Here is an 18,470-nt window from a genome sequence, read left to right on the forward strand (position 1 = left end):
ACCGGTTTTGATCAAACATGTTTGATGGATCTCGCTGTGTGTCCTGAAGTGTGTGGGAGTCACCAACTGAATCTCAGACAAAACCCTCAATGCCCAATTAGAACCGGGCCTGCTGCTACATACTAGACGTGCTGCAAGTCATTTAATTGATTCATAATATTTCTTGCCAGGATAAATGCAAAATCCTGATTCATTCATCAATTATTCATGCCTGCTGATCGCACACACACACACACACACACACAATAGCAGGTGTCCTGCTGGAGACTGGCAAACCGCAATGTTCCACACCTCCAGTTCATTTTGCAAAACATACAAGCCAAGCTATGGCTTCATCCAGATTTTCTTTTTGTCTCAGTCATATTGTTTTATCTTTGTGCATATCAGTGCACACACAATAAGCGGCTAGTCAAAAGTATTGCAGGGTAGAGCGAGCATTGGGAGATCTCAGGTTCTGAGACTGGCAAGGCCTCAATATCGTGCAATGTGTGGTACTTTGCCAAAACATGCAGTGTGTGGGTTTGAGCGAATAAAAGAGACCAGATTGGCGAAAATGTTACAGTTGTCTTGCACAGACCGAAATAGGAAAAATCTTGTCTAGTGTGTCCACAGCTCCTCTCGAAGACGAGATGAGTACATACACATGAAAGAGACACATGCACATAGACATCTCGTACGGTGGCAAAGGACAGAAACCAAATTAGACTCGAGTAATAAACTGTCAGTTACCTCGCCGTTGAAGAGCAGTCGACCAAAGAGCTGCCGTGCCTCCTCCAAACCTCCTTCTAAATACACAGCGCCTGGAAAAAAAAAACAAAAACACAAAATTAAAAAAACAGAAAATTCAGTATTTGCTGGAAATACTTTAGTGAAACAGTAAACAAGTCCCCCAACCTCCACCCATAGAAATGTAAAGTAACTGTGAAAAGCATGACACTCCACCACCAGTGCATTTCTGGTGTAAAAATTTCCAGCAATTCTCAGGCAATTTCAGACTTCTCTCCTAATGGAAAACTTAAAATTAATTGAACTCGGCAATGAGTTATAATTGCTTTATTAAAAGTAGGAGTGCATTTTTATTGCTTTTTTGGCGGTGAAATGACCTCGGGGTTCCGGTGCAGATCCACCTCCCCCCCCCTGTCACAGCGCAGGAGGAGGAGGAGGAGGAGGAGGAGGAGAAAGATATGGTTGCACCATCGTGCTGAGATGGAACTGGTCAAGGTCACATAAACATCAAACTTGAATTTAGAGTGGCAGGCTGAAACGGTGTCACATGCCCGTGTATGAATAAGCCCGACAAACATGTAGGAGCCCACATACAGACTTGTGTACTTCATGCTGAAACCTATTCACGGACATTGTGGACCAAAGTATAATGTCCTCTTTGTCGCCCGCCCACACTCCCGGGTGCGACTTATCTGTGCAGATGTCCACACAACACACAGAATGTGGTGAATCTAACTTGAATTGTGAGGGCGGAAAAAAAAAATATATAAAAAAAAAAAAACACATTTCATACAGCATGTGCATACACAAACACACACACAAACAGACACACAAAAGATAAGGGACAAAGAAAGAAATTCAATAGAGGATTGGTCCCAAATTGCAAGAGAGAGCTGCTGTCACAGCAAGCAAAGAACAAGTATCCCAAATTTTTCTCTCTACGGGAATGATATGCAGCGTCTCTCCAGCTCAGTCGGCTACAGCAGTCAGCTCCTTCGCCCAAGTCAACTCTCCTTTTGTGTGTCGTGTTGTTTTGCTCTTCTACTGTTTCTACTAAAATCAGTGGAACTATCATGGTGCCTTTAAGCTCCGTACAACTTCCAACCATCACACTTAGGGTGGCTCATTCAATTTAGAAAGCAATAACCACCTGGCAAATTGGGTATACAATCGTGCAGCGGTTTTTATTATGTGCATAAATGAGCCAGTGGAAATGGGGCGCGGTGCGGTTGCAAGTCTAAATGCGCAAACTGCTTTCATGGACGACATCAAAAACATATGAGGGATTCATCATCTGGGGAGGGAAACTGCTTTCAGATGGCTAACAGGCCATTTACACACACAAACACACACGCACACAAACAGTGAAGATGCGGCCTACATAACCCGAGCCATAAAGAAAAAAAAAATACAAACAAACCACCTCGCACAAAGACAAACACAAATGCACACCCACTCTATCTGCCTCGCATGCCCTTTACTTCTAAACAGAGTGGGAAATTACTACCAGCCATTGCCCAAATGTTCGTAAAATTTGATTAAGCCTGACAACTTTGTCTCACCCTAGCAGCCACTTTGGCAAGTAACAGGCTCTCATTCATTTGGAGGGCCTTTACTAATATAAAAATGCAGCTGAGTGGTGAAATAATGAAAGTAGCTTGTGAATTTGAACCCGTCATTGTGGGTTTTTTTTAGACAATTTCCTGTGATGCTTATGACCATCGAACATCTGATCACAATACGCTTATAAATCATTATCTATAAATCTAAAGTCTTCTGGAAGGCGTCCGCAAACACAACATCCCACTAAACTCCTTGCAGATGTGTATCAGTAAGCGAGGCCTCTGTAATCTCGGCGTGACATGCTGAACGTCTCACTGAGGCTGACCGCAGGAGGCTCTAGAGAGGGGAGCGGATGTTTTCCACTAAGCATCAGCTCTGAGATTTGTGGTTTTACCATAATGTGGACCTCAGTTCCAGACGCTGCTACTCAGCAGATGATTCCTCCAGAGGCCAGCTGTGGGAGGATAAGAGCTCCCTCCTAGGACCAAGTTTTGAATGTCTTTCAACCATCACTCATAATGCATTCATGTGTGTGAGCACCGAGGCTGGGGGGGTGTGGTTGGGGCCGGGAGGCAGTTTTCATCATGTTTTGATGACACAGCAGATATGGAGAGTTCCTCAAATGGAGGCCTCAAAGACGTCAAAAATCTCAAAGTTTTTGCTTCTTATTAGATTTTTAAAACTTCTTCCAAGAGGCAGGAGAGGGTGGGGTGGGGGGGCGAGTGGGGAGGGAGGGGAAAACCAGGAGAGCCTCAAGAGATTTATAAAGGTATTAAAAATCTCAAAGCAACACCTTTGGTGTCAATCAAAGGCCCTGTGGATGAAGAAACCCAGATATGCAGTTAATTCTTACGAGAACACTCTTGACAAGGCGGCTGTCCATGCAAAAAGTGTGCCCCAAAGCGATCCAATCAATCGCACAACTTGCCGCAATCATTAAACGGAGATCTGTGCTTCACAGCGCACCCCATCAGCCTGCAAAGTTGCAGCTGACGCCCTGAATGCACACAGCCCACAAAGACGCCGCAGCCGACTCAACCGGCAATTACATGCTAGCATCTCTCCACAGCTCATCTCGCAGTAACATCATGCGCTGGGCAAATCACTCTGCAGTCTCCGAGCTCCGGCACATTCAAACCACTGAGTTGTCGACTCAGGCAGAGCGGCCAGTATGAAAATACGTGAGGCCTACGGGTGAGGGAAACCTGCCTGGAATACATGCAGGAGGAATCACTGCCACTGCAGGGGGGACACTGGATTTGACTGGATGTGAGGGTGAAATGGACGACTGGACACTCTTTCGAAACTTCCAGGAAAATGTGATTGATTCACAAGCTCCTACAAAACCTAATATCACTGATTTAAAACTGGATTCCAACAGCATTTTATTGGATCTGAATTCAGTATATAATGTATTGAATGCATTGACTTAGAGCTTGGAGATAACTCAGTATTTAGGAACCCTTATAACACCTTCTACACTAAAACTTGCATACGTGAGGGTTTTTCAAATGCAGGTAAACCCTCTAAAAATAGGCAAATGACTCCTTTCTCATTGCTCGGAGACAAGCACATAAATACCCCAGTTTCATCAAAAACTTGTAACCAAGGCTGTTTAAAGGTCCAATTTGTAAGAAAGTTTAGTTTTGAGACTCATTCCCAACTTATCAAACACTGACGCTTTGACATGGTGGTCGTTTTGACCTACGATCCCAAAGCCTCGATATTTCAAGTTCGTCATCTCATCGTTTTATCCAGACATGAAGACGGAAGTGGCAAAGGAGTGAGACATCTTGCTTCTTTCTCATCTCTGTTGAGAGCTGCACATGCTCAGTAGCAATCAGGCAGCTGGCAGGGATCAGGTACTGACAAGGAGGCCTCTGAGAATGTAGTGGTGGTTGCTTTTTAATATCTTTTACTTCAGTCTCTCTTTCAAACACACGTCATATCGTTGCGCCTGAAAACCGATCAGAACTGAGGCTGATAAACACCCGTGACTGCTGCAAAGTCATTTGACGCCAGAGTGAATGCCGATGTTTTGTCCATTGTGAAAGAGGTTTAAGTTCTGTGCACTAAATCTCAGCTTGTTTCAAGGTAGATTACCTATCTGCTATTTGAGAAATCGTCATCTTTACGCAAGATACTAAGTTTAATAAATCTGGGTGCACCCTCTACCTAAAAATGGAGCCAAACCGAGTCCAACTCCAAACTGATAAACTGCAAGTTTCACCTTTTCTATTTGATATAGGTCAGAGAGAACAGAGTGTGCATATAAAGTTCTCACCCAGTTCTGTGGAGAGAATATCAGTCACGGCCAGAGACGGCCAGCCACTAATGAATCTCCACATCTGTCACAAGTCTAATTCAGACAGCCATGCCGACTGTACAGTGTTATGTTTAGGAATAGAAATCCAATGTCTGTGGGCTTTCAGTGACCAATAAAAACCCAGAGTCAGGGGCATATGAAACACCAGCGGCTGACAGTCACATTAATAACCTAGAATGAATTATTCAAAAACGCTCAGGCTCTAATCCATCAAATAATATATTAAGCCGCTCCCTCTCAGCTCAATGGGGGCTGAAGCGGCAGACGGACACAGAAAGCAACACATTAAGGGCAAAAAATAAACTAAAACCAAAACAGGAAAATAGAATTTTTTTCGTCACGGCGAAGACAAAGGCAGGCTGAGTGCGTTGGAACATCAAACATCTTACTTTTCAAAAAAAAAAATGACGTTCGAAGCGAGGGGGGGTGAGACGGAGAAACAAAAAAAAAAAGAGGGCGCACTAGAAACCAACTCCACCACTGCTACCAGTGCAGCAATTAACAAAGGGAGCAGTACTCGCTCAATGAATACACCGGCTGCATTGTGTATGAATCTGATATTCAGCAAGTGAGAGATAATCCTTTCTCTCCGTTCTTTTAATAGGAAGAGCTTAGAGAGGGCCCTCACAAAGGTTCACCATCTGTATCCCCCATGGCTGCTGGCAGCGTATAATCCACAGATCAACTGTACAAGGAAATTAGGGCCATAAAAACAGAGTGGGGCCTCTTTTCTTCTTCTCTCAATTCTTTTCAAACTGTTCGCTAGGAAGGAAGCGACGTGGCTTATCAGTGAAGAGGACCTGAGAGGGAAACGGGAGGGCAACAGGCAGGTGGAGTTTCTATGAATACGCGGAGGGAGAAAGTGGTTTTTCTAAAGACGAAGAGGTAAAGTGGGCAAGAGCATAAGTACAGGCGGAGAGAGGGTGAGAGAGAGAGAGAAAGGGGGGAGGAGGGGGTGGTACAGAATGGGAGGTGCGCGGGCCAAAAGAGCCCAAATGAGAATGGCCCACTCCGGCAGAAGTTAATGACAGGGGATCAGAAAAGCAAGATTTCCATTCAACACTTTGAATTATTCAGGGTTGCAGGGCACCCATTTGCATTGCAGATGCCTTTGCTTTCCATTCCTCTACTGCTCTCCCTCCATTCTTCCTCCCTCCCCAGCTCTCTCCCTTTCTTTCTCTCTCTGTCTCGAGCAAGAGAATGGCCCTGCCTCAGGGTTAGGAGATAGACACATTCTCGGCTCCACGGAGGGAAAGCTTTGCCCATGCAAAGCAGGAGATTATCTGCCATTTCCAACAAAGCCCAGGTTCAACGGTCACCGTGGCAAAGAAACAAATAAAACAAAGGTCAGAAAACATGCATAGTAAGCCGTTAGAGCTATCTGCCAGGGCCTTGGAAATATTATGAGCATGTCATATTCCATCACAGCTTTCAGGAAAGAGAAGCATTTGAATTCCACGCGTGTGCACGCTGGAGGAAAAAACAAAAAAAAAGCGTGTTGGAACAGAAAAAGAAAATCAAAAAATGACGGTACCTACAGACAACAAGGCAGCGACACGTCTGCAGAAGTGTACGTCTGTTGATGTGGCGCCTGCTGCTTTTGCAAAAGTGGCGGTTTGACGTCTATGTCAGACGGAGAGAGGCCTGCGTGAGGATGAAATGACAGCGGTTGTATGCCCCCCGTACCATCCTACGGCACGTGTGAGCGATCCGAGTTCGTCTTGTAAGGAGAAAATGCTCTGTGCGGTGAGAGAGTCGGGAGGGCTGGAGGGTGAGGAAAGGGGAGGAGAGGGGGGGAGATGACAGAGTGACAGGATGACTCATCATCTGCGTGGCACATCTTTCACCTAATAACACCCAAACTCTAGATCACAGAGGGGGGAAACAGAGAGAGATGGAGGGACATAAAGAGTAAGTCAGAGACAGGGGAGGGTGGAGACAGATAGACTGCTCAACGACAAGGTCTTAAAGGAGGCGTTTGAGCTAAAAAAAAACTGAAATGAAGATGACAAAAGTCTCGGTGAAAGAAGAGCGGCAACATCAGACGGCGTCCTCAATGCGAGCGACTTGAATCTGTGCGTATGTGTGCATGCTTTGCCCCTCAGCATGTGTGTCTGCGGTGAAGAGGGGGGGGGTGATATTTCTGAGTTAGTAATCCAAAGCTCGTCACAACAGGGTGCTCTCTGACAGCAGTTTGCTCACAGGTTCCTTTATAACGGCATCTGTTTATTCATCACTTTTATTAAGTTGAAACTTGAGATAGAAGACGAGAGGGAGAGGGGAAAAGAAAGGGAGGCATCCAGTGTCGTGGCCCCGCTGCCTTGCTCGGATGTGTGCTGCAATGAGGCGGCGACAGCCACGGGACAGAATAGATTATGACTCCGTCTCCCGATAATGAACCCGTAACAAGAACGGGGCCCCGGGGCCGACAGGGGGCCGTGGTGCCAGTCAGCACTTTCCCCCAGTGCTCGTTGTGTGCTGCCGTTTGGGTACGGGGGGGAGCGTGGAGAAGATCTCTTTAAAGCCACCCACTTTCTGTATCTATCATCAGGGGAGCGCAGAGATGGCTGAACTGGTTCAATCAAGATGGTGATAAGATGAGGAAAGCTGCCGACTCTGCAGCTCTCCAGGAGTGAGGCTCGGCTTAGCGCTGCCCATGGGGCTGGATGGAGAGAGGGAGACCGTCCGTGCCATGAGATTTTTTATGTGTGTGTCTCTGTGTGTGTGTGGTTTCCTGCAGAGTGTCCTAATCACTGCACAAACTCTATCAGTGAACTGCTAGCGAGATGAATAGCAAGCTTGTGTATGTGTTTGGTGTGGGTAAAGGAGAGTGGTGCTCTGGGGATTGCCTGTCCAGCCAGAGGTCAAACCACATCTCCTGAGATCAATAAAGCTGTGTAATGTTTCCAGGGCCTAATGGGAGATCCACTGCAGCTATTTACACAGCTCAACACACACACACACACACACACACAGAAACCTGAATTCAACCATTAAAAGTTATTTAAAGTGTGTGAAGTTGGCACGTAAATTAAGAAACTGCCGCCACTGCCTATATTGGTAGAATTTCTTGGAGTATCTTCAAATGCTTCACATCCCTGAAATGTGTACAGCCTCAGCTAAAAGTTTACATTAGTCAACAAACAATAATAAACGATGAAAGTATCGAAATTTGGTCGTAGATTTAAAAAGTTTAAAAACCAGACATGTTTTTTAATTGAATGTACTTAATAAAAACACAGAACATATTGATCTTAAAGATTTCTAAATGTAGAAACATGAAAGAAATAAAAATGTATTTAATTTTTAATAAACACTCGACAACTTATTTCAACTACGTATGTTTCTGAGATATAATCATTTTTTATAGAGAGAGAGATAATAATAGAGATATTTCGATACAAAATACACTTTGGTCAAAACTACACTTCCTCTCAATTTCTCTCTCAGTCACAATGACTTGCTCTACATGCACATGATGTAACGACATCATCACGCATGTATAACATGATTAGGCGAAAGACAAAAGCCTTAGCCTCCTCCTGCAAAAACAATGAATGCTGTAGATATTATGTTTTTTGTTTTAGATCAATTTAAACAGGATCACGCCAACAGCGATCTCCTGCGACCGTTTCGTGGGAGTCCTCTGGCACCTTCGCTCTTCGTTACGACTTCTTGCACCTCACGTCTCGTGACATAATGATGTCATCATGCACGTATAACGCGATTAGGCGAAAGACAAAGGCCTTTTGCTTCGTGCTACAAAAAATGAATGCTGTAGTTATTATGGTTTTTATTTCAGATAAATTTAAACAGGATCATGTCAACAACAGTCTCCCACGGCCAGTTGAGGGCCGCCCACGGTAGGTCTGTTTTCACGGGGTTAAAAAACACATTTATGCACAGAAGCATTACCAAGACTTTCATGCTGCTGCGAAGTCCAGCAAATCAGCCCTCCACTGAAACAGTATTAAACCCCCTGCTAATTTGTGTGTTGTGTTTGTAAGAGTGGAGAGACAGTATTTGTTTTCGGTATATGTAAATCTATCCTTTTAGGGAATGGATTTACATATTTAGTTTAGTCAAAATGCAATTCCTTTTTTTTTTTTTTTTTGCTCTCCAGTAAAACCGTGATCCCAGCTTTCTATCTTAATCTCGTGGGAACCTCACCGATAAGAGCCTCAAAGCAGTTGGCCATGGCGTGTCGCAGGTCCGACTCCCGGCACAGATCTGGCCCGTGAGCGTAAAGCATGAAGCGATCCAACTCCAGTTTCTGTAAAAAAACAAACACAAAAAAGACAAACATTCATATCAGTGTGCCGCCACCGACACCTCAGTAATAGCCTCTTGAAAAAAAAAGTAATAGCATTTTTTGGTGTTGCACATTTTCATAGGCTCTCTATGGAAAACAAGGCAAAAAAAAAAAAAAGTGGGGGGGCCAAAAAAACTCGAGGGAAATGAAAAAGATTGCCTGCCCTTGCTGGAAAAGGTTCTACTTCATGGCACTGACAGATGTGCCCATGTGTTGTCCAGCTGTGGCATGATGCACTAAGCCGGCACAGGAGGAAAATGTTCACACACGTGCACAAAATTACACTGCCGCGCGCACACACGCAGACACACACGGACACGCCAGATAATCCCGAGACAAATTGATGAAATAGAAACAGTGGTGACCTTCATTCTGTCTGAAAAAGTAGGGACTTCTTTCATGTGTTGAACACTTTTTACAATGACAGACATTAGTGCTATAAGTATGAATAACAGAGAGGTGGCTTGAAACTGCAGCTGACTTCATCTCAATGACGCTGAAAAGAACTGATATTGTGTTTATTATACTGGAAGTTACAATAAAGCGACTACTGTTCATCTCTGTCGCATGATACTGTTGAACACCTCTATTCAACGTGCATCCGCCTGTGTGTGTCTGTGTTATATGTAAACATGTATTCAATGCCACACATTTCATTCATTTGACTGTTTATCAATCCGTACAAGGTGAGTCCAAAACCTTGCTGCACATTACACAATATTCTACTGAACAGAATATTATCAGTTCAGTTTACTGTGTAGGAGAAGGTAAGAATGAGGGCTGGGTGATATTATACTGTTACAGTGATATGACATAAGTGCTGTCGTTTCCTGGTTTTAAAGGCTGAACTTGAACTTACCAGACTGTTCTACTTGTTTTATACTTGTTTTTACCCACTTAGTCATTAAATCCACATCATTAATGTTTTTTCCACCCAGTCCAAGCATTTAAGAAGTGCTTTTGAGGAGATTTCTAGATATCAACATTGCGATATTATATTAACACTCCTTTATTGATCCCACTAAAGAGAATTTGGGGTGTTAAAGCAGCAAAAGGACATAAAAAAGCATAGCTAATTACAAAGAAATAATTAAAATGTTTAATGAAATGCAGAAAAAAAGAGAGAGAATAGAATAAGATAGACTCAACAGAGCAATTCATCATGACTGGGGATGCTGATATGGATAACCGAGAATTAACCGCTTCTCAACGCTGATATTCTCATATTTTTGTATTTTAAAAAGATGATCCTAACCTCTAGTTTCTGCACATTTAAGGGGCAAGAAAATGCTAAAATGTATGATTAATAATCTTTATAATAAATAAGATTTGTTGGACACGTGTTGCATTCTGCTTCCTCTCGTTGTTGACCAACTGTAAAGGTGCATACCACCACCTACTGTGTGTGTAGATGCCGTGTTATTAAGTCCATTAAAGCAATTTAGTTTCGTACTATTATCTATTATTATCGGTAACAAAGTCACTGATACAGATAAATAGCTAATAACATAAATTTCCCAATATCTGGTGATAATATCAGCTCGATACAGGTCAAGCATTGAAGTTGACTGTTTCAGTGCAACGTGCCGTGTCATTATAGATGATAATAATATCTTTGCAACCACATTTGAGGGATCATGAGCATATCTGCGTGTATATGTGTATATACTCCCTACATGAAGTATCGGTCGGACTCCACTATACACTTTATTTTATTCTAGTTGTTTATTGTTATTTATACCTTTTTCTTAAACGTCTTTCCTTCCTGCAGCACCTCCTCCAGTGTCCTTATGTCATTTGTTTCATGATTTATGTGACTTTACACTTCTAACAGTGTAATTTCCCAATGGGATTAATAAAGTGCTCTGCCTTTTCCAAAAAAGTTTCTCCATGTTTTAATATGTTGGGAGGAATTGCTGATGTGGGCCTGTGAAGCCCGTTGAGACAGTTTATGTCACAACTGAGCTGCACAAATAGACTTCAGTGGAAAGACTAAGATGACCTGCTGGAAAAAATATGTGATGAGAAAGTTTCCCCCTAATTGACCCAATGGAGTATTGGTCAACTCTCAGGGTTTGATAAAGCAGTGTGAGAATAAAGCAGGACATCAATGAAATAAATAAAACAAAAACAGAATGCTTAGTTTGCATTTAATGTAAACAAGCGCTGTGATGTGATGTGTGGGGCTGAGGGTCAGTGAAACTTTCTGCAACTATTTCCCTGCGCCAAGTCAAAAGTAGCCCAACTTGGCTTTACTGGCAGCGCACCACAGACGAAACACCGAACAAAAAACAGTCAGGGTGCTATTTAATTACGGCTGATAACTGTTGGTGGTATCCCACCCCCCGTGATTGCACACACAAATTAAATCACAATTCATAAATACTCCAACTCAGAGGGAAAGCGTTCTGACTTTTAAGCCTTCCAAGTGAAGTGGCGGTTTGTGCCGTTGCTCGCTGAAGATATTTTTTGAAAGATAATTGCGAGTGTTCTTGAGCAGACGGCTTTAGAGGAGCCTGGTAAACAACTTGGCAACGTCGAACACTGTATCACACTCACTTTACCGCGAGCGGCAAATTGAAACAAGCCAAACTGCTACACAGCACTAATGCAGATTCGGGCGGCTGCATCTTTGTATTCAGCAGGGAGCAACATGAAAGATTGAAGTTTTTAATTGCTTTCTCCACATCACGGGACGATTATTGTTGTGTTCTTTACAAACGTGCCAGTGAGTGAGGCTTGGCTGTACGACGCTGCCAGGGAGTGAGAGAGAAAGAGGGGAAGCAAAGGGGGCCTAGTGATAACAGGAACTGGAGAGTGTTTCAGGAAGACCTCTAGGGGCCCACAGGGACCCCTGCCGCACTAGTCTAGTCCTCCAAAACAACAACCTTTTAACTCCAATTACAAACCTGAGGGGGCAAGAAAAAAAAAAAAACGAGTAGGGATGGCAGGAAGACAAAATTTGTGTTTTCCCCAGCGCCCCCTTAGAAAGAGGCAAAGTCATAACAGCAAGACAGGAAACAATAACACCGTCTCACACATGTCCTCCTATCAGCTCGCAGACCTTTCACTGCTCTGACCTGCGCACTCGTTACGAGCTGGAGGTGGGTTTACCTTGGCGAGCATGGCTAAGTGCTGGTTCTGTACAATGGCTGTTCTGTACGTGGCCAGGCCGCCCTCCTCTAGACTGGGGAACAGGTAGTACAAGTGGACGCTGTGGACAAAGAAACAAAGACAAATTAGGATCAGTGGGTCAGAGTGCTAAGAAACATCAATCTAATGAAAATGACTCTAAAACAAGAATGTGTCAGACACCTGACAGTAATTATTATTAATAAATGTTAAATTTAAAGTTAATTTAACTTCAGTAAATAGTTTTTTCACTGTTAATGAACATTGAATTGCTTTATAAGCTACTTTTAACTGTCAGACAGCTGTCGTTGGCTAAAAATAGCCATTGTTCTAAAATGTTTAACAACTTTTGAACAGCTAATCCTTTAAAAACTCATGTTAATGTCTAAAACATCCAAGTACATCTAAAGCTGTGGTTCTGTCCGAGTGCACAGCACAGAAAACACCAAACTTTGACAGCCAGTCTTTTAAAACTTCATCCTTTCTCAGACAAAACAAACATCAAATTGGGACTTTTAAATGAGCCAGACTGAAACTTAAGAGTCTCCTGAATCAAATGCTAACTGGCTGTAGAAAATAAATACCGAAGAGTAACGCGCCCCAGAGACAGTCTTGAAGGTCGTCCAAATAATGTTTAAAGATGAACTACACAGTATTTATTAACCAATTATAAAGTGTTATAAACATCAGTTACAGCCTCACAATAAACAGTTGCTTAATAAATGGTTTGTTAATTTAACTTTTAACTAAAGTTTAATTAACAATAAATGTACAATTTCTTAATGATGAGTCATTTTTTTAATCAAAGAAAAATTAAAAACTAAACTAAAACTATTCGCCTAGTCAAGAAAATAATGGACAATGACAATAATCATTAGTTAAAGCCCTAAAAAATGTTTCCTGTGTTCACTTAATTTTTCAAGACCACCCAATTAATTTTTCAGACATTTCCAGCACTTTCCAGGTCGGCGCTGGAACCCAGAAATGGGCGGCGGACGCTTCAGTGGTTCCACAGCTGGGTTCCGGGCGAGCAGGTTCCATTTTCATTACGGTCCAGCGTCTCCCTAACCGCGGCGTATCATTTGATTTCATTTGAATTAAAACAGGCCATTTAATTCAGTCATTTCTAATCAATGCAAAGGGAGGAAAGCAGGTGGCGTTCTGGGTTTTTTTTCCAAATCCACGAGAGGTCTATTTGTCAGGGTATTGTGATCTTGGTGTGAAAACAAAGCACTTGGAATTAATAAAAAGCACTTAGCGTAATGAAAAATAATTAGAGCGGAGACACTTGGTTCGCTGGCAGAGGTGTCAGTCAGAGAGAGCGGCCAACTGGGCGGCACGGCGGGCTTCAGGTTTGTAGCTCAGTTTATTAATCAGGAGCAGATTGGCTGATTCGCAAGAAAACAGCCTTCAGAACTGAACTATCGACCCCTCAGACCGGGCTCTACATCAAAGTGAACTCTCAGGTTCTGGCTCTACTTTCATCTGTAGTCCATTTTCTCATGAGCATGTTCTGCAAGGAAAACCCAAAGCAATGTTGACTTCATCTTTACACATTTTTACTAATTTAAACACTTACCTGGACTTTCAGAACTCGCTCTAATGAATTATTTACTTTTACAGGACCCAGGATCAAAACTATTGCAAGTGGACTAAAAAACGAAAGGAAAAAAAAAAAAAAAAGAAAAATCATCCCATGACCCCCCTCTGTTCAACACTGGCTCTCTGTGTTGGGGCTATTCAAATGTGCAAAATATTCTGTTGGCTGGACAGCACAGGCACAGATAGCCTCCAAGGGCAGCGCGCACTGGAGGGCGCACGAGGCAGTTGGCTGGATCTGCTGTACCCATTTAACTGGACAAGAGGCTGATAAATAATTCAGAGGGCCAGCGCGCAGGCCAAGCATGTCTCGTCAGACGCTAACAATCAAAGAAGGAAGGCAGAGGAAGAAGAGGGGGGAGAGAAAGTGGCGAAACATGCCCAGAGATATCCGGAGAAACAGAGGCTAACCACCTTCTTTGTAACACTGCTCTTGCTACATAAGGAGCTGGAGCAGTGTCCTGTGTAACCCAGCGTCAGTTCCCATTAAGGTTTAAATCCTGCTCCTGAATGCTCACTGATGTGGAAGTGTTAGCATCGAGGGTTACGAATTAGATTTTGGTAGTGGAAGTTGGGCAAATGGAAGTCAGATAAAAAAAAATCTATTCTTCCTTTCTGCAACCTATGAGAGTATAAGAGAGAGAAAGAGAGCAAGGGGGCACATTTTCTATCTTTTCTTCAAGTAATATCCACTCTGAGGAGGAGGTAGAGGTGCAGCAGGTAGGTGGGCACTCTCTCAAGATTAATAATAGCTACATATAATTAGCGCTGTGCTTAGGTAAGTGCCGGGCAGCAACGCCTGCACTCACCTGGGAGTCAATAACACAGTCAGCATTCGAGACAGCAATGCCAGACAGCTAATTGCAAGTTGTCATGGAGAATTTCAGGCCGTTAAAAAAAAAAGGGGGAGAAAAAAAAATTACATCCCAGTTCCAATTACCAGTAAATCACTGACTTGAATGGGTGGACAGTATGGAGAGGAGTGCGGTTGTGACAGACGTGGACAGACAATGAAAGAGAGGGAGAAGTGGAGTGAGAGGGTGAGAAGGGAACGGAGGGAGAGAAAGGCCGATCGTGTTTTAGTCGGATTCAATTAGCGCTCCCGTCTATCAGAGATGTGCGAGCGCTTTCTCACCTGGTGAGGAACTCGACGACGGCATCGCCCAGGAACTCCAGTCTCTCGTTGTGATTGATCCTGGACAGGACGAGGGGGGAGGAGACGGGAGGGGGAGGTGGAGATGTGAGGACAGTTGGGAGAAAGATGCACTTCAGGCAAACAGCAGCTCACGTTCAATAATAAGTAGTCGTTGCCCTTAAAATTAGCTCATTTCATTTCCCCTGAGAGATCCTTTCCTTTCACAGTTAAAGTTAATTTTCTTGTCAGCAGGCCTGCCGGGTGTATTAATCACAAGAATCGCCCCTTTGATTGCTCCTGTGGTCAGTGATAGCATGAGCAGATATGTGCCCGCAGGCAGCTTACCTCGATGGTGAGGGGTCATCCTGCCCCAGACGAGACATGATGTTAATCAATGTGTTGATTCCTGAAAACAAATCCCCCGGGCGGAGAGGTTAGGGGCCGCGATAGACTGAGTGGTCAAGAAGTAACGAGACGTGGAGAGAGAAGCAAAAGTCACCCACCCTTCTTCCTCATGTACATGTGGTGGACCTTCCTGTCTCCGTACTTCGGCTGGCGGATGCCGCAGTTGGAGAGAGAGTTGCGGGCGTGATCGGGATTCATGCCGAAGTTGAGGTGGTGACTGGGGTGAGTCATGGCGAGCTGGAGGAGAGAATGAGGGAGTAGTTCAACACTTTTCAACCAATTTTACAGGAAGCTTTCTAGGCACTCAGAAACTTCACCTCTGTTCAAGCTGGATGAACCAGAGTCTTGATTTACTGGCGTTCTTGAGTTGTATTTCCTGCCCCCAATAAGTCTTTGCTCCTGCTCAATGACTTTGAAACATAAACAAAGCAGTTTGGTTGACTTCTCATACAGTGTTAAACAAACTGAGAGGAGCTACATTCTGTCTGTTGCATGTCATGGTTCCCTGCCTGTTACTAGGTTATGATGGGAAAAGAAAAAAGAAGGACCTATGGAGCTGAGCTGAACAACAAACCATCTGAGAAATAATCATGTGAAACCATTTTGGTTTCTGCACCACCAATGTCGAAATTGCAGGTAAAGACAGGGGTGTTTGCAAATTCTGTAAAATGCAAATGTGTGACGGTCACATTACAGAGACAACAGATCTGACATCATCTGTTAAGCGAACAGTACGCTTCTCAGAATTGCTTGTTGGATGGTTGATCGTCTTCGGAAAGCTTGAGCCCGACCATTTCTGTAACTTTTTGAAAACACAAACAATCCAACATTCAACATTTTCATCTAAACAGCCGAGTGCAAAACTATAAATGCTGCCAGGATGAGACCGTCTGAAAAATGCATCTTTCTCCTCTCTTTGACGGCCGGCTTTTAAGTCCACCTTCCATCTTTTATTTACAGTGTGGCTATTTGGAACAACAATATTTGGACAACATGTTGTACAGACTAAAGATGTTCGGTTGCCATTTCCTCCTTCCTGATTCAGATACCTAAACTTGCGCATTGACCAATACTTAGCTCAGATCTGACACCAGGGTGTTCAAGAAACAGTATCAACAAATCTAAGTTCGCTGAGGTGCTTGAAGTTAAACAAGTCCCTTATGGCCGTTTATGGACATTGGCTTCTTGTGCAGTAAAAAAAATCTGTTAAGTTGCAATCAGGTGTGCCAGAAGAAACAGGATCCTGTTTCGGTGCTAATAAATGACATGGTATTGGATCCGTGCATTGACTCATGTTCTCGCCAATATCTGAACCAGCATTTTAAGCTATATCTGAGGCGTTTACAATCCCGGTATTGGAACAACCCCGAGCACGAATGCATTCTTATCAACCATTACTTGACTCTTAGCTCGTCACCAAAGTGTGGCAGCTGAGGTACCACAGATGACTGAAAAATCAATTCTTAAAAGATAAGTGTACAATTAGGATATGAGGGTTGCTTTCATTTGAAATTGATTTTTACCTCTGCAAAGCATGTCGAGTGTTCACCCGTGTCCGTTGGTTTGTTTGTTGGTTGGTTTGTCAGCGAGATTACACAAAAACTAGGGCCTTTTTCAACATCTTTGTTAATTTCTCAGGGAATAACACATCGATCTTGATGAAAAAAAACAGGTGTATTTAGGTGGTTGGTATCTATGAGTGAGTACAATTGGATGACCTTGATCTGGTGTGCTTAAATCATGTGATATGGGACTATCGAGTTTGATACTGGATCAGGCTTGACTGAATTAAAGGGGACTGTTAGGCCTTGGCAGAAATATGCCTTATCCCTTTTGGCCTTTGTGGTGTTTTCAGTCTCAATCCATCTCTGCACATCTGCTTTTCAACATCCCACTCAAGCATCCAAGTCGCAGAGCAGTAAATTATCAAAAATATGCATTGACACTGAGTTGTTGTATTGTCCTGAGCACCTCAGAGGCTTTTATTTCCTGTGTTTAGTTCTGTTCTGGAGCTTCATTCCTGGTCACAGAGGGTCAATAGCATGCACAGAGAGCAACAAAAGCCAAACTGACAGTGTTTGGACGCCAACAACATGGCCCAACCCCAGGCCTTGTGAAAAGCTTCCGCAGAGCCTCATCAGGTTCATTTCATCTTTTGTGTAAAGGCTAATTACAAACAGTAACGGCGGTCAAGGCAAAATCATGTTTTTTATTTTGGATCAGCGATCGCTCAAAGGAAAATATCTGTACTTAGGTGAGCCGCTGTGTGTCCCCCCTGCCTCTTTGTCACGGTGAAGTTGTTTGTATGAAAATTAATGACTTAAACTTTTCAAACCTGTAAAGAGAGGCAAACGTGGGAATTTAAGGTAAAAATAAGCCTGAAGGAAACGCATTAGTCGACACTCAGCTTTGTTTGAAAAGAGGACGGAAACTGCTGTGCCTAGAAAGACTGCCGCGGCTGAACATCTCAAACTCGCTGAGGGAAGAAAAAGGGAAAAGATAGGACTCAGTAGGATATGTCAAGCCTTTATCAATCTTACATTAGGAGAATGTTAATCTCAGCCCAAAAAAAGAGGGGAAAAAAACTCCAACTACTCTCCCCCCCTGGGCTTGCTTTTCAAAATGCTTGTCTCCTTTCAGCCAACTTCAAATCAATTTCAAGCTCCAATGAGATATATATGTAAAACGTTAACAGAGAGGTTTCAATATTTATAGTTGCTCAAGAGGCCTTCAGCTTTGTAGCCTTGAACACAGAGATGACAAATTCAACAGTGATTGTATTTTTTTTTGTCCTGTGGTTAAGAGGAACAGCGTTTCTTGGTGGGAGAAAAAGCTAGTTATTTGACATGACACAAGCAGAAATCTAGCAAATCTCAGTGCCGTGTTGACAGTTTGATGGAAATATAAATAAAAACAACAACCACCACTTCTACTTCCAATTTCAACTCCCCCCATTGTGCGATGTCAGACACAAGTCAATGACTGCCTACTACACAGCCTGAACTACAGAGTTAGGTACTCTGAAGGAAATGCATCACACAAAAAAACATCAGTTATTCTGTAAACACTGCAGGTTCTTCACAGTTAAGGACAACATCCAACAACAGTCTTGGCTTTTAAGCTGAATCTGTGGAGAGGATTGACGTCTGCAACTGTTCCTGTCAACATAATGACTGCGTAAAGTATAGGGGGGATTTGGATTTAGTGATCACTGCCTCAGCTGCTGCTCAACTGCCTTTGGCTAAACGGGTATAAACATCATCGCTCAGTGG

The 18,470-nt window shown here is 43.3% G+C and overlaps 1 protein-coding gene across 1 annotated transcript in view; it reads right to left on the reverse strand.

The window, feature by feature from the left end:
* drosha (drosha ribonuclease III) overlaps positions 1-18,470 on the reverse strand; it is a 100,246-nt gene that overhangs the window by 40,670 nt on the left and 41,106 nt on the right. The window contains exons 18-23 of the mRNA XM_073488471.1: positions 15,297-15,435; positions 15,139-15,199; positions 14,794-14,853; positions 12,042-12,141; positions 8,786-8,888; positions 730-800 (exon numbers count right to left, since the gene is read on the reverse strand). Coding sequence (XP_073344572.1) covers positions 730-800; positions 8,786-8,888; positions 12,042-12,141; positions 14,794-14,853; positions 15,139-15,199; positions 15,297-15,435 — 534 coding nt within the window. The remainder of the gene's footprint in view (positions 1-729; positions 801-8,785; positions 8,889-12,041; positions 12,142-14,793; positions 14,854-15,138; positions 15,200-15,296; positions 15,436-18,470) is intronic.

Source organism: Pagrus major, chromosome 19, assembly GCF_040436345.1.
Source record: "Pagrus major chromosome 19, Pma_NU_1.0".
Lineage (NCBI taxonomy): Eukaryota > Metazoa > Chordata > Actinopteri > Spariformes > Sparidae > Pagrus > Pagrus major.